Source organism: Auxenochlorella protothecoides (assembly GCF_000733215.1).
Source record: "Auxenochlorella protothecoides strain 0710 unplaced genomic scaffold scaffold33, whole genome shotgun sequence".
In the NCBI taxonomy this organism is placed as follows: Eukaryota; Viridiplantae; Chlorophyta; class Trebouxiophyceae; order Chlorellales; family Chlorellaceae; genus Auxenochlorella; species Auxenochlorella protothecoides.
In genome coordinates this window covers 556,325-571,577 of record NW_011934206.1, presented here as the reverse complement: position 1 = coordinate 571,577, position 15,253 = coordinate 556,325, and the positions used below count along the sequence as shown (strand labels likewise).

The window sequence follows — 15,253 nt, the reverse complement described above, 5'->3', positions numbered from 1 at the left end:
CGCTGAAGCGCATGGCGGGCCTGGGCATGAACGTCATCGCCGTGCTGCACCAGCCCCGCTTCTCCATCTTCGCGCTCTTCGACGACATCATGCTGCTGGGCAAGGGCGGGCGCCTGGTGTATCTGGGCCCCTCCTGGCTGGCCATGCCCTACTTCGAATCGCTGGACTTTGAGCTGCCGCTGCATGAGAACCCCGCCGACTTTGTCATGGACGTGATCAGCGGCAGCGTGCCCCAGCGCGGCTGCGACGCCTTCCACCCCGAGCGGCTGGTGGGGCTGTGGCAGACCTACGGCCTCAGCTGGGTGCGCACCCAGAGCAAGCTCATGCCGCTGGGTGAGCGGAAGGGTGGGTTGGGTGGAGGGGGTCGCTCCTTTGCGGGGGAAAGAGGGGTGAAAGAGGGGAGTTGCTTCTACTTTCCTTGCTTCAACCCTCTTGTTACGCCTTGAGACCGCATCTTACCTCCCTCAACACCACCACCGTTGCTCCCTCGCAACCGCTCCCTAGCTCCCCCAGAAGACACCCCCACCACTCCCACCTCAGGGTCTCCCCTCATCAACCCCCAACCCCCCTCCACACACACACACAACAGACCCCACCTACGGCTCGCGCCCGCCGGAGCAGCTGCGCATCGACCCCGAGCAGTTTGCGCTGCTGAGCGAGCAGTTCGATGCGGCGGACGCCGACGGCGACGACGCGCTGCGCGCCGGAGACCTGCAGGTCCTGCTGCGCGCGCTGGGGCTGGAGCCCAGCACACTGGACATCCAGATGATCATGGCGGAGCTGGCCATCCCGCGCACCGGCCTGGTCAGCAAGGAGGCCTTCATGCAGTACGTGCAGTATGGCGGACGTCCGCCCGCCTCCGCGCCCGACGGCCCGCCCTCCGCCTCGGGCCGGCGCGCTGTGCAGAGCATCTACCGCGTGTACAGCATCGAGCAGTACACGCTGTCGGCGGCCATCGCGGAGCTGTCCGCCGCGGCACTGCCCTCCGGCCTGCGCCCCGCCGGCAATCTCAAGGAGCTGGCCAGCGCGGTCGTGGCGGGCGGCGAGCTGGGGCGGAGCCGCGGCGGGCGCGGGGACGCGGGTGGCGGCGCGACCGGTGCCGCGGCGCCCGGGCACGAAGACGAGGATCACAGCCCGACGCGCATCATGTCCCCCCGCTTCTGCGTCATCCCGCTGGAGGAGAGTAGCACGGGCAGCCCGCGGCGCGGCGCCGGCGCGCCCCCGCTGCCCCCCGTGGCCGAGGAGGGGGAGGAGGAGGGCGGCGGCGACCCGCTGGTCCACTCGCGCTCCTCCACCGCCACGCACGACGCGCCGGTGGCCATCCGCTTCGACCGCCCGGGCGCTGGGTACGGCGAGGGCGTGGAGGAGCAGGGCCTGCGAGCGGCCTGGGAGGCGGTCGTGCGCGGCCGGGGCGAGGACGACAAGGGCGCCAGCGGGTCGGTCACCCCCGACCTCAAGCTCAGCTGCTGCGAGGAGCTGGGCGGCGCCAACGGCGGCGCGTCGGGGCGCGCCACGCCCGACGCGGTGCGCTCCCACACGCCGTCGGCCTCGGGGACGGACGCGCGCGGCGGCAGCGCGGGGTCGCTGGCCACGCTGGACGAGGCGCGCGGGCGGCGCGCACCGTGCGGCGGCCTGATGCGCTGCTGGCGGCGGCCGGGGCGCTCCGTGCTGCGTGTCACGCCGGGCTGGGGCAGGCAATACGCCTTCCTGCTCGTCCGCGCCGGGATCAAGCTGTCCCGCGCCTGGGGCACCAAATTCCTGGACCTTCTGCTCCTCGTCTTCGCGGGCATCGTCACCGGTGAGGAGGAGTGGGTCCACCGGCTGGCTGGCTCACAGGTGTCGGGCTGGAAGCCCGTCCGGTGCCCCGCTGTGCAGCCGGCTTCTGCCCAGCTTCTGTTTGCGCTGCGATCCACCCCTCCCCGGCCAACACCATTCATCGCAACGCTCTCCCTCACCCACTCACCACAGGCGCCATGCACGGCACGGGTTGGACCAACTGGGACTTCAAGGGGCACATCGCACTGATCATGCTGACCCTGGGCATCATCGCCGCCTCGGGCGCGCTGGCCGTGTTCGGGAAGGAGCGCCTGGTGCACTGGCGCGAGCGCGAGTCGGGGGTCAGGGTCTTCTCCTACTTCATGGCCAACAGCACCACCAACATGGTGGACGTGTTCATACAGCCCCTGGTCTTCCTGTCCGTGTACTACAGCATGACAATCCCCAGCATCAGTTTTGGGCTGGTGAGGCGTTGGAGTTGTGTGTGTGTGTGTTGGGGGGGGTGGCGAGCAGGGGCCGGCGGCGCTTGCGCCCACACGTCCATGGCATGCACCTCACCTCGCCTCCTCTCACTCCGCCTGCACCCATGCTCTTCCATCGTAGCTGTATGTCATCGGCGTGCTGGTGGTGTTCTGGTGCGCGTCCCTGGGCTGCCTCATGTCCATCATCATGGGGAACAACAGCGCCCTGGTTGCCTCGGTCGCCATCCTGATGGTCATCGGGGGGTGAGTCGGCGTGTGTGTGTGCTTGGCAGGGGGGGTGTGGACTTGGGGAGGGGTCCAGGGTCGGCGATCAGCGTGAGTGGCACTCTTCCCGCACTGCCGCGGATGGCCGGTCAGACCCAACGCCTTGCGTGGCCTTCCCCGCCTGGAATGCACGGCCAAGGCTCAAGAAGCTGTTCCGGCTCATGCCTGCTCCCCGCTCCACCAACGCCCGCAGGTTCATCAACGGGGTCAATCCCGTGTACCGAAGCCTCTCCCCATTGCTGAAAGGCATCACCGTCCTCAGCTACAACAGGTGCGACGAGGCTGCTGGGGACATGCTTCCTGCTCCAGGAGGCAGTGATTGGCCCAGCACAGAGCCTCAGTGGGTTCTGTGCTGGGCCTGTACAAGATTTCTCAATACTTCCCAAGTCAGAGCCCGTGCCACCCTCCTTGACCACCCCAACCCCACGCAGGTGGGCCGCTGACGCGGCGGCCATCTGGGACTTCAGGGAGCAGCCGCCCTGGCAGTGGCCCCTCACCCGGTCCATCATGTTTGCCTCTGGACAGTGCGGCCTGGACAGCATCGAGGAGCCCACCGCCGGGTCAGGTGTGTAGTGGATGCGGAAGTGGGGCAGGGTCTATGCAAGCCTGGCCCTGCGACCCCTGGGTCAGAGCAGTCGGCCAACAGCGGCCCGGCGCAGATGCGTGCGTTCCCGTGGGCGCACCCCAGTCCTCCCTTCGTGACCGCCGCCTCCCTCACCCTCCCCTCATCACCCACAGGCCTCGTCCCAGAGGCGCTGCTGAACATGTCGCTGGACATCAATGTGTACTGCGCCGGCGAGGCCCGAAAGGGGCTGCTGATTCTGGGTGCCCAGGGCCTCATCCTGCGCATGCTGGCGTTCTTTGCCCTGCTCTGGTGCCCTCGCGGCATATCGTTCGACCCCCTGATCCGATGGGTCAGCAGGGGAGTGACGCGAGTGACGAAGCCTCTGCGGAGGCACACCAAAACAACATCCACGCACCCTGTGCAATTGTAGCACTCACGTTGAGTCATTTCATTGGTCTGTAAACTCATTGGCTATGGATCGGAGCACTGAGGAGACACCGGGCGCTGGTAGGCTTTCGGTGCAGCGCAAATTCCCCTGCTCCAGAGACAGAGGGGCTTGCGATCGATCGACCCCGGAGCAGCCGGCTTCTGCTGCTTTCAAAATGATACCCGGCATCCCCATCTGTCGCGCGCACAACCCTATCAATACTGACCAAGAAGGCGACACGACCTGACCCGACTGACTCCTGACTCTTGACTGACACTACCTGACAAACTCCGGAACAGGATGTTCAGCCCCCTGCCCCTCAAGACGGACTTCGGGGAGCACTTGCTCACCCCCTTCACCAGCCTGTTCAGCCCTAAGGGCTTCAGCCTGACCTCGCCGCTGGCGGCGAACCTCTTCGAAGACTTTGCGGTCAAAGATGGCCACCTGTCTTTCGACAACCTGGACTCCGTGGCACCGACGTGAGTGCGGGATCTCGGCTGGTGCGGGCACGTCCCGGTCCCCTCGGCCAGCGCCTCGACCCCAAACTCACTATCTCACCCCTGTATCGCAGCAACAAGAAGAAGCGGAAGTTTGACGGCCTGCTCGCAACCGACTTCGGCTCGCTGTCCGACAGCTTGCCCCCTGCGCAGAAGCTGTGCCTGACCCCTTTCCCGGACCTCACGTACACGCGCCCGGTCGTCCAGTATGGCCGCATTCGTGCCATGGAGGCGGAGGTCCGGGAACTGGAGCAGAGCATCGCCGAAATGGAGGCCGCGATCGAGCAGGCGGAGAGCCAGGTGCGAGCCGCGGTGTCCGTTTGAATGCTGCGTCGGGTGGCTGTCGGGGTCGGGGTGCCCCCGGAAAGTCGTGTCAACTCCGCACATGACTGTCACAACCCTCCACCCAACACCTCCACCTCCCTCTCTACGACTGTCAGAGCGCCGTGATGGACGAGGAGAATCGAGACCTGTGGGCCACCTTCAGCTACCTGCAGCGCTGCCTGCGCCTGGGCCACCAGGCACGCACCAAGGTCGCCCCCCCCGCCGCGCCCCTTCCCACGGCAGCCGCCGGCGGCCCGCGCACGCCGTGGGGCGCTCGCGCCTGGCCGACACCTTTGCCACCCCGGCCAACGCCACGTCGCAGGGGGCGACTGCGCTGCACACCCCCCGCCAGCCCGACGCCGCGCCCCAGGCCCTGCCCCGCCTGGCCCTGCCCGAGCCCGACCTGGCCAGCCTGGCCACCTCCTTCCTCAGCCCCGGGACCGAGGAGCTGTTTGCCGCGGCGTGCAACATGTTCCTGTCCCCCGGCAAGCTCATGTTCACCCCCGGGACCTCGGGCGGCGGGGCGGCCCCCCCGCTGGCTGCGGCGGGACCTTCTCCGGCGGACTCCTGCCGGCGATGAGCCCCCTGGGTCTGCCCGTCATCGGACACAAGAAGCTGTTTGCGGAGGAGCTGGACCTCCTGGCGGCAGGAGGGGACCTTTCGGGCTGCCCCCTTGCGCGCTGCCGGAGCTGGAGGACGAGCTGTTTGCAGGCCTGGAGTTTTGAGGAGCAGAGATTGGCACGGCCGACTGAAGAGGCCCCTCCACAGCAGCTGTGTCGGCGCAGAGACCACGTCTCAACATCGGGGCCACCCCCTCTGCTTCACGCTCCACCTCCTTTCCCTGCAGACTCCCCATCGAGATGGCTTCTTGCCACGAGCGCCCCTTGCGCTCCTTGGGAATGTACTCTGCTCCAGGGCCCGCACGCGCATCGCTGCAGCCACGCGACCACACCCTTTGCCCCCTGCCGGACTGCGGCCCCCCTGTATCACCAAGCCCTGCCCACTGACCTCGCTGGAAAGAAGCAGGTTCATCCTGGATTGCATTGCACCGATTGAACCCTTTGCTGCATGACCATGCCCATCCCTGCATTGCTGAGAGTGCTGCTGCAGCAAACTGTATGTAGGCGAGAGCGCGAGGTGGCGATCAAGGGTCGCGAGTGGTGACAGGAAGGGGAGGGAGCCACTGGGATGAAGGAAGGCGCAATGCAGGTAGGATACCACTCGCTAGATACTTGTGCAGTACAAATTGGGCCGATTAGAGTATGGGCTGCGGACACGAGGGATGCCCGATGCATCGTGAGGTTGCCAGGCGCACATCGCCGGCCGTCAACTCCCACTCCTAGCCATGCTTCATCAGCCCAGCCTTCCAGCGCTCGACCAGGTCTCGAGCCGCCTGAGCCACCCGCGTGCAGGGGTGGGACTGCAGGCGCCGCGCGCCCTTGCCCGCTCCGGAGGCTGCCAGCTGGGCGGCGGAGATGGGACGGCGCACCAGACCAGTGAGCAGCCCCTCCAGCGCGAGCGCGTCGCCCACCTCGCCGCCCATCTTCAGGGCCTGGCCGCCTCTGGCGATGCCCTCCAGGGCGGTCGCGATGGCAGAGTCGGTCTGGCTCCCGTCTCCTGCTTCTGGCTGTCGCCCCAATAGCACATCACCAGCACCGTCTGCATCCAGGACCTGGGGAAGACCAACGACGTCCTCCACCCGCCCCGCCCGGGAGGCCCGCAGGATGAAGTTGGCGGCGCGCGCCTTGACCGTGGCCAGCGCCGCGCCGGGGACGAACAGCGTGGCCGCCAGGCGCGCCGCGGCGTGGGCATGCGGCGCCAGCGCGGGGTTGGCCCCCATGGCCGAGGCGAGGCGCCGCTCCACGGCGGCCAGCGCGGCCGCCACGGCGGCCGGGTCGGCGTCCGCCCGGGGCCGCTGCCGCCGCGCCTCGGCGCCGACCCCACCGCCGCTGCCACCGCCGCCCTCGAGCCGCGCCAGGAGCGACGACGGGCCGGGGCGGGGTGGGACTGGCAAGTGCCTCCGCTCCGCCGCCTCCAGGGCCTCCAGCACGTCGGCGCCGCCGCGCTTGGCGCGGCGCACGGCGCCGGCCGCGGCGGCCTCGGCGCGGGCGGTGACTCTGCTCTGCGCGCGCTGCACCTCGCACGCCGCCTCCCGCCTGTCCGGGTCGTCCTCAAAGTCCAAGCCCTCGTGCGGCCGCTCCCGCTCAAAGTCCAGGAGGTCGGGGGCCCTGCCTTCCTGGGTGTGCCCGGGGCGGGCGAGGCGCGGCGTCGTGCTGGGGCCCAGGGCCGCCGCCCGCGCAGCCAAGGCAACCGCGGCGGGCGCGTCGCACACGTCGCAGCACCCGTGGCCCAAAGCCTCGCCGGCCTTCCCCGATCCAACGGTCAGCCACTCGCCAAAGTGGGCGAGCAGCGCCCGGCGCCTGCAGCGGGCCACCAGGCAGTAGTCGACCACGGGGCCGGAGGCGTCTCGAGAGGCGTCGTCGGAGGCATCGCCGGCGCCCGCGCCGCGCACTCCGCCCACCGCACTCCTCCCCGCGGCCCCGCCTCCCTTCTGCGCCGCACGCCGCAGCTCGAGGGCCGCGAGGTAGCGCAGCGCCCCGCAGTCCCGGTGGGAGCAGAGCAGGATGGCCCGGGCGGGGGAGCCATCACGCCCCGAGCGCCCGCTCTCCTGGTAGTAGCCCTCCAGGGACTTGGGCAGGGTGGCGTGGATCACCAGGTCCACATCTGTAGAAGGTGGAAGGGGGGGCGGGGGGGAGGGGTGTCTGCATCGACATGGAGTTCCAAGGACGGCGGCGTGTGGTGAGGATGGGAAGTGAGGGACCACAGAGTGGCAGCAAGCTGAGCACCCGAACCCACAACTTTGTCCTCACACCCCTGCACTCCGAGCACATGCCCATCGCCCTCCACTCCGCCAGCACCTGGTCTGTCGATGCCCATGCCAAAGGCGATGGTGGCGACGATGACGGGGAGCTGGCGCGCCGACCAGGCGGCCTGCGTCTCGGCACGCTGGGCGGCGCCCAGGCCGGCGTGGTAGGGCCGCGCCGCCGTGCCGGCCCTGGCGAGCGCGAGCGCCACGCTCTCCACCAGCTCCCTGGAGCGACAGTACACAATGGCCGCGCGCGGTCGGTGCTGCTGCAGCAGGCGCGTGACGTGCGGCGCTGGGTCGTCGTCGGCCCACTGCTCCCGGGGGGAGCTTCCCTCGGCGGAGTGGGCGGGGGTGGCGGGCAGGAACGGTGTTGAGGCGGCCATGTCCAGGTACACGACTGCAAGTTGCGGGTGATGGGGGGGGAACCAACACTCGACGCCTGTTTTGGCTGGGGGTTGGAACATGTAGAACCCATCGAGCTGCAAGGCCCGTCCTGATGTGCCTGCGCAGGGCACAGCCCAGCTGGCACCTCGGCGGGTGCCCTGCAGACTTCCTTCCCCCCCCTGCACTCTGCGCTTCCGCGTCGCCCCGCCCACCGGAGTAGTGTATGTTTGGCCGGTCGAAGGAGGAGGCCAGCCTGACCGGGTCACGAAGCCTGAGCTGGGAGACAATGTCGTCCTGGACCCTGGCGGTGGCCGTGGCGGTCAGGGCCATGATGGGCACCTCTGGAAAGCGGGACCTGAGGGAGCCCAGCTTCCTGTAGGACAGGGAGTGAGGGCAAAATTACAGGTCTGATCATCCACCAGGCTGTGCCAGAGAGGGCCCCCGGGATGTTTCGACAACGTTCTCCACTATCTCAAACTTGGGTACCGACACCCAGAGCACACAGCACGCCCATCACCACTGGACACAATGAATGCACCCCATTGACCCCCACCCCCCCCGGCTCCACCCGCCGGGGACCCACCTGTAGCTGGCCCGGAAGTCGTGGCCCCAGGAGCTGATGCAGTGGGCCTCGTCCACCGCAAACAGGGTCAGCTTCCCCGCGGCCGCAAGCCCGCCCAGCAGCGCGTCCGCCGGCGCGGTGGCCAGGTACTCCGGGGTCACGAACAGGACTCGCGTCTCGGGCCGCGGCGCCTGTAGGTCGGCGAGCAGGTCGCGCCGCTGCTGGGTGGGGAGCGAGGAGGAAAGGGCGGCGGCAGGGACACCCCGCGCACGCAGGCCCTGCACCTGGTCCTCCATCAGAGCGATCAGCGGGCTGACCACGAGGGCCACGCCGGGGCCGTGACCGCCAGCCAGCAGGGGAGGAAGGCAGAAGCACAGGGACTTGCCGCTGCCCGTCGACATGAGCACCAAGCAGTCTCGGCCTGGCACAGGCGGCGGTGTGTGGGGGGGTGTGGTTGTGGTCATCGACACTGCGGGTGGGTGAAGGAGCATGCCCTGGGCCGCAAGGAGGGGATGCCCCGTGCCTGCTGGGTCCCACGCCAAGGCAACATCCACCCTGGGCCGGACGAGAGCACGTGCCTGCCATCGCAGCCGTGATGGCCTCCAGCTGGTTGGGGCAGAACGCGTCATGCTCTGTGGCAAGGGGCGATCGCACTCAGATCAATCTGTGTGATTCCCGGCGGCCAAGCACGGTCATGTTCATCATAGATGAGCAGCAAGGCATGGGCAACACGTCTGAGGCTGTGCCGCCACGGGTTTTCGCTCCACAGGGGTTCCGATCACCCACTCAAACCCACCCCAGTGTTTGTGCAGGAGCTGCAGCGCCTCCTCTCGTAGCCCCGGGGGGACCCCCCCCTCCACCGTCATGGGCCCTTCTCAATCCAACATGGTTTCGATGCCGGCTGCAACCGGGATGATGGTGATGAAGCTTTCATGTGCCCCATCGCAGGCATGGGGTCGACCATGCGGTCACCCCAGACCTTTCTGAGTCACTTCGCAGGCAGAGGGAGACGTGCTGCGTCCCCAAACCGACACTCCCGGGACAATACTGAGTGCACAGCCCGGCGCCATCCCAGCAGACCCATGTTTGAACAAGTAACACAAATGCAAAGCATTTCTTGGTCGGGCTGTGAGAGTGCCCTGCTAGGCCGGACCTACTTTCCTTGCGCGGCGGGGCCTTGAAGTGGCCCGTCGGGGATGCGAACGCATCTCATGAGCCGACTTCCAAATATTAACATAATTCAGAACGATAGAGTATCGAGTGCAAGGGCTATAGATCGCAGTTGGCACACATTGAGTGTATCCGGTGATCCCCGTTGGGCCCACGGTTGGCCATGAGTGATTACCTCTCATCCCTGAACTTTACTTCGCCCAGACATATTTTCTCCACACACTGCCTGCCTGGATGCTAGCCAAGATGTTCATCACACATGGCCTCCCCGGCGGGTACAATGTCAGATTGGCCATTATCTCACTGCTGAAGCAGCCTGCCGCCACTTGCCACTGCCCCTTTCAGGATGGGTGCGACTGCGATGTGCTCTACCCTTGGACATACAGCACCAAGTGAATGGTCTCAGCCGTGTAGGCGGCAATGGAACGTGGGAATGGAAGGCAAAGAAGTTGCGGTTTCATCGAACATGAAGTAACAGTACTTTACCCGGTCAGGGTCAGGATGTTTTGAGCTCCCCTGTCCACTTTACGGCGACTCCATGGACATGGGACAAAAATGCCATCCAGGTGCTCTGCATCTGCGTCTCCCAAGTGGTCGGGTGGAAGTAATACAATGCAGATCAACGGTGAGTGGCCCCAGCCCGGAACAAGACATTAAGATGCTTGGGAATCAAGCAGGCAGTGACTTTGATGGGCCACACCTGGCCCTACAGCATGCTTGCTCAATAGTACCCCAACGGGCCGAAAGAATGGGATCTGACATTAGCCGAAGATCTCGGGCGACGATTGAAATTTCTAGAGTTTGCAAACGGCTTCTGTATTCTCTCGAGAGCTGGCGAATTCTAACAACCCTGCGGCAAGGACTGGGCACATGGGTGCGCCAGGTCTTACTGTGTTCGCATGTGTTACTTCATTGCAACGCCTCATGTCATCGCTCCCCACCCACTCAGGTTTGCCGGGACCGCGATCACGCACGTAACTTCAATGAAACCCAATCCTGCGTGTGTTAGGGCCAGGGTGGGTGCTGGGACAACAATAGAATAGAAGCGCGGTCTCAGTGCGGGGTCCCCTCGGATGTCGGGTCATATGCAGATCTTGGTGGAGCGATAGACGTTCCGGGTGACGGTTGTCATGAAATGATGGCCCTCGTCTTGCAAGACTTCGTTCATGCGCTCCGTGGGGATTAGGACTTGAGTCGTGAGGGCTCCAGGGTAACGGCCCTCCCCAGTGGCCTTGGGAGCCACTAAGGCGGACATGCCCTTGCAGGAAATCATTAGACTGAGCAAGTTCGCACTGTCTGCAAGCTACACAGATCTTTCATGATGTACATATGCTATAACAAACATTGTTGGAAACTTTGGTGTCGGGTTTCGCGACTTGTTTTGAATGGATATGAGAAACAGGGAATTTCCCAGCAGGCGTTGCATGCCTCCGACATCGATTCCCCGTTCAACTCCGTGCATGCAGGCACCCTCCTCAGCGCACGAGAGAATCGCCACAGCCCAAACCCATACCCCTTTCTGTCTTGACGTGCTTGATCCCTCAGACGTCGCACCGCGCGGCATGGTGGAGGCTGGCGTTCAGGCCGAGCTGGAGAGCTTGAGGGCTCGCCTCGCACAGTCTGAGCTGGACAAGGCAGCCTTGCAGTCGGACGTGGAGATGCTGTGCCTGCAGACCACATCCAACACCACATTCAATTCCTCATCTGTCCTGCAAGAAAGAATCCGGTACACTGGTGCGCAGCGGTTCTGGTGTGGGGTCGGATGGTGGGAGTGCATGCCCTTCATGGGACCAGGGGGGGTCCGAGTCGACCGCACCCTCCCATTCGTCTAGCACCTGACCCTGGGGTGCGAACTTGTTTTATTGTGGTAACCATTGTATCTAGGTGAGCACGAGTGGGCTTGATATGTGAAGCATGCACCACAGATGGAGCTCATGTAAGGACTGCCCATCAATAAATCCCTCCCCTGGCCTGATGCCAAGCAGACAAGGAGCTGTCTAGCTGCAGGGCAGCCCTGGCCGCCTCCCAGGCCCAGGCCTCCAGCCTGGGGGAGGACCTGCGTGCCCTGAAGGCTGCGCACCGAGACACGGGCGCCCGGCTGCGAGACGCCCTGGACCGGTCCGCCCTACTGGACCGCGAGCTTGCTTTCTATCAGACCTCCTCCGCCCGGGCCGTGGCGGACCGGGACCGCACCGCCTACGAGGCGGAGGGTCTGCGTGAGCGGACCCTGGCGCTGGAGACCCGGCTGGAAGACGCGGAGGGCCATGCGGCGACGCAGGGCGCGGCGCGCTTGGCCGCCGAAGAGCGGGAGGCGGTCCTCCGGGCTGAGGTCGCGCGGCTGGAGGCCCTGGCGGCGGAGGCGGCCAAGCTGCCGGGCCTGAGGGAGGAGCTGGCTGCGGCGCTGCGGCGGGAAGCTGCCTTGGAGCGCCGGCTGGCGCGGGCCGGGGAGGAGGCGGAGGACCTGCGCGGCCGGCTGGAGGAGGCCGCACGGGCCGCGGCCGGCGCTGCGGCGGCCTACAAGCGACAGGGGGCCGAGCTGGAGGCCGAGCGCGACACGAAGAGAGGGGCGCAGGCAGAACTTGAATCGGCGCGGCGCCAGCTGGCGGGCCTGGAGGCGGAGCTGGCGGCAGCGGCGGCGAGCAGGGAGGCCGCCGACGCGGCGCTGGTCCGGCGCGACAAGGAGGCGGTGGCGCTGGAGGCGGGCGCCGCGGAGGCGCGGTCTTCGCTGGAGGAGGTCGCGGCGCAGAAGGTCTCAGCCCTGCTGCGGCTGTCGGAGGCGGAGGGCCTGTTGGCCAGGTACAAGGAGCGGGTGGCGAGCCTGGCGGCGAGCCTGGAAGCGACGAGGCGGGACGCGGCGGCGGGGGCGCCGTCGGGGAACGATAGCGCGCACTCCTCGCCCAGCAAGCCTGCCACCAGCCCGGCCAAGGGCCGCGCCGTGCCTGGCGGGGGGTGGTGGGGCCGCAGCAACAGCCTCGAGCCCTGAGCAGCCTCGGGCTCGGAGCCGCACTGCGCGGCCATGCTATAGCCGGACTCTCGACTCGTCCATACATCAACCCTGACCCCTGACCCCTCGACCCCTCGCCCATAGCACTGCCCCTTGCGCCCTTGCCCGGCATCGCAGGCCACATTTCGACAACTCTGCAGCTCGGTTTCTGTTGTCAGGTTGGCTCCTCCAAACTGCTGTACAGGTTTACAGGCATAGCATTCCCAAAGAAAGCAAGGGAGAGCCATGCAGGGAGCTACGCCATCCCCCCCGAAGCCGTGCCGTCCAACCACACCGCCACGATCCTCGTCAGCGGGCGCCGCTCTTCAGCCCCTTAGCGGCCTGGTCCAGGAAGCTGCGCGCCAGGCCCGCCGCGTCCCCCAGCGCGCGCTTGGCCAGGTCGGCCGCGGCCCGCGCCTGCTGCTCCGGCGTGGGCTGACGGTAGGCGTAGGCCGCGCGGCGCACCGCCGCCGCCAGCGGCCCCTCCAGCGACAGCCGGTCCGGCGCGCCGGAGCCGTCGCCGTGCACCGAAAGCCCCGCGGCGCGAAGGAGCGGTCCCAGCGCGGCGCCGCGCGCCGCGTCGGCCAGCGCGGGTGGGATGGGGAGGGGCAGGGTCACCGCCCCGGCCCGGCTGCCCAGGCTCATCATCTCCCCAAGGTGCTGGTAGGCAAAGGGGAGCAGGGGGCGCCCCGTCGCGGCCGCCCACAGGTTCCAGGCCACGTAGTCCGCCTGCTGCAGCGCCACTTGGGCCGTGGCCGGCAGGCGCGGGGGGGCGGACACGCCCGACCCCGGGGAGCCGGCCCCCTCGGCGCACACCGCGACGTCGCCCAGCGCGAAGACGTGGGGGTGGCCCAGCACGCGCAGCGTGGCGTCGGTCTGCGTCGCGCCGCCGGCGTCGGTGGGGAAGGGCGCCGAGCCGGAGGCCCCGCGCCGGGGGCGTGGGTGGGCCCTGACCCCGCCGCCCACACCACGACCTCCGCCTCCAGCGATGGGTCGGGGGCCGACGCGGCGGCGGCGGCGCCCTCCAGGAGCACGCGCCGCGGCGGCGTGGTCCAGCTGACGGGAGCGGCCGTGAGGGGCGACGTCGCCGTCCCCGGGACCCCGGCCACTCCAGCCACCCCTGTCGTCCCCGTCATCCCCGCCGCCCCGGCCCCCCCGGCCCACCCAGCCGCGCTTTCCACGGCGGCCACGCGCGCACCCGTCACGACGCGCACGCCCTTGCCCGCCAGCGCCTCGCGCGCGATCTGGCGCTGGCCTGCGGGGGCTGCCGGCAGGATGTCCGACCCCGAGGCCAGCAGGGACACCGCCGCGCCGGGCGGGAGCACGTCCGCCAGCACGGCGGCCAGCTCCACGCCGGCATAGCCGCCGCCCACGACGACGGCGCGCGGCGCGGGGTTGCCCGCCAAGGCGACCAGCGCGCCGCGCAGCGCCAGCACGTCCTCGTAGGAGGTGAAGCCGTGCGTGAGCTCTTTGACCCCGGGCACGCCGGCGTCGCGCGGCTCGCTGCCCAGCGCCAGCACCAGCCAGTCGTAGGAGAGGAGGGCGCCGCCCTTCAGCGTCACGCTGCCCCCACTCGACGCCTGGGGGCGGTTGGGGAGGGAGACATGAGGTACAATAGTCGGTGGGGGTGATAAAAGCACAGGGGTGACGGCTGAGGCGAGCATATAACACCTCAGGCAACTTGCTCTGGTGTCCAGCAGGATTGGAATGTAATTTGGTATATGTGCAATCACACCCATGCCAAACTACCACTCATCCCAGCACCAACATACCTCTGGACCGGTGGCAGGGCCGTCGTTCACGCTCTCCACCTGGCCACGCACGAAGGAGACGGAGGTGGGGCGCAGGATCTTCTCAAAGGTGGGGGCAACCTCCTCCTCCCCCGCCGCCCCTGACAGCAGCTCGTACAGCAGGGGCTTGAACACAAAGCGCTCATTGGCGTCGACCAGGGTGATCTGAGGGGAAGGAGAAGGGGGATGTTGAGGTGCCACAATGGCCACAACAATCATCACTAGGGTGCAAAGGGGTCTGCAAGCTGCCCTGGCACCTCCATCCCATCAAGATGCCAGCCACATATGCCAGGCTTCACCTGGGGCTTGGTGCCCTCAGGCCACACGAGACCGTCCAGCTTCACTGCGGTGTTCAGTCCGCCAAACCCTCCACCAAGGATGCAGATGCGGGGCGGCTGCAGGGGCCTGGCTGCCGTGGCACCGGCCGAGAAGGGCACAGCAGCAGCGAGGAGGGGCTGGCAGGGCCTGGGGCGGACACCACTGCCTCCCCCATGCTGCCCAGCGGTCCTATTCAAACCTGCATGAGCAGAATAATAAGGTGCACCCGATTAGGGGTTTGGATCGCTGATCCCTCGCATGCATGCGACCTTCATGCGGATCGAGAGAGGTGTGAGGTCCACGTACCATGTGCGCGGGTGTTCACAGATGCGAAGGCTCTCCTCAGACTGGCCACGATGGGAAAACCTGATGTACCCAAGGGAGTGCACGGGGCATTGCCGGAGGAGAACACGGCCAGTGCCGCCCTCATGGTGGAATGAATGTGGGGGAGCGACGGACACTACCACAGATTCCTCCAGACTCCAAGGGTGGCGACGCGCGTGCAGGTGTGGCTCATTCCTCTCCACTCCCTTGTGTATGGATCGAAGCTGCTGGACACCGGTTCCGTAGGAGCAGCACGGACCTTAGGAAGGGCCAGGCCTGGTTCGGCATGGATCTGTGATCTGCCCGTGCGGCGCGCGAGGTGCCCCTGAACCCCACGAGATGATGAACGGGCTGTCAGAGATGTGTCAAACCGTTCGGAGCGTACCGACCGAACAAATAGATTCACTGGCCCCGGAACTGCATCCAAGGATGCGGGAACAGTAGAGAGTGGAGGCTGAGAGTCCCAGTCCTCTCGGGACCAAGGACGCTGACGATGTCGAAATTGGTCCCCCGAATCCCTA

The 15,253-nt window shown here is 67.1% G+C and overlaps 5 protein-coding genes across 5 annotated transcripts in view; 3 read left to right on the top strand and 2 right to left on the bottom strand.

The window, feature by feature from the left end:
• The window catches only part of F751_3212 (Putative white-brown complex-like protein 30), a gene marked incomplete at both ends in the record, with an annotated part of 7,540 nt that extends 4,023 nt beyond the window's left edge, over positions 1–3,517 (top strand). Inside the window, 8 exons of the mRNA XM_011399080.1 lie at positions 9–333; positions 590–831; positions 1,246–1,798; positions 1,969–2,240; positions 2,380–2,501; positions 2,716–2,793; positions 2,954–3,087; positions 3,261–3,517. Coding sequence (XP_011397382.1) covers positions 9–333; positions 590–831; positions 1,246–1,798; positions 1,969–2,240; positions 2,380–2,501; positions 2,716–2,793; positions 2,954–3,087; positions 3,261–3,517 — 1,983 coding nt within the window. The remainder of the gene's footprint in view (positions 1–8; positions 334–589; positions 832–1,245; positions 1,799–1,968; positions 2,241–2,379; positions 2,502–2,715; positions 2,794–2,953; positions 3,088–3,260) is intronic.
• A 297-nt stretch (positions 3,518–3,814) lies between these two features.
• On the top strand, positions 3,815–5,060 carry F751_3211 (hypothetical protein; the record flags this gene model as incomplete). Its single annotated transcript, XM_011399079.1, has 4 exons — positions 3,815–3,993; positions 4,086–4,311; positions 4,658–4,812; positions 4,985–5,060. The coding sequence occupies 4 exons, from the start codon at positions 3,815–3,817 to the stop codon at positions 5,058–5,060; spliced, it is 636 nt and encodes a 211-aa protein (XP_011397381.1).
• Positions 5,061–5,674: 614 nt separating this feature from the next.
• On the bottom strand, positions 5,675–9,013 carry F751_3210 (ATP-dependent DNA helicase Q-like 3; the record flags this gene model as incomplete). Its single annotated transcript, XM_011399078.1, has 6 exons — positions 5,675–6,193; positions 6,473–7,059; positions 7,254–7,598; positions 7,798–7,958; positions 8,169–8,568; positions 8,944–9,013. 6 exons carry the CDS (start codon positions 9,011–9,013, stop codon positions 5,675–5,677), a joined length of 2,082 nt encoding a protein of 693 aa, XP_011397380.1.
• A 1,866-nt stretch (positions 9,014–10,879) lies between these two features.
• Positions 10,880–12,300, top strand: F751_3209 (hypothetical protein; the record flags this gene model as incomplete). The annotated part of the gene is made up of 3 exons (XM_011399077.1): positions 10,880–11,051; positions 11,303–11,646; positions 12,052–12,300. The coding sequence occupies 3 exons, from the start codon at positions 10,880–10,882 to the stop codon at positions 12,298–12,300; spliced, it is 765 nt and encodes a 254-aa protein (XP_011397379.1).
• A 309-nt stretch (positions 12,301–12,609) lies between these two features.
• F751_3208 (Alternative NAD(P)H-ubiquinone oxidoreductase C1, chloroplastic/mitochondrial) lies at positions 12,610–14,838 on the bottom strand (the record flags this gene model as incomplete). The annotated part of the gene is made up of 5 exons (XM_011399076.1): positions 12,610–13,274; positions 13,499–13,880; positions 14,073–14,255; positions 14,390–14,495; positions 14,798–14,838. 5 exons carry the CDS (start codon positions 14,836–14,838, stop codon positions 12,610–12,612), a joined length of 1,377 nt encoding a protein of 458 aa, XP_011397378.1.
• Between the last annotated feature and the right edge of the window lie 415 nt (positions 14,839–15,253).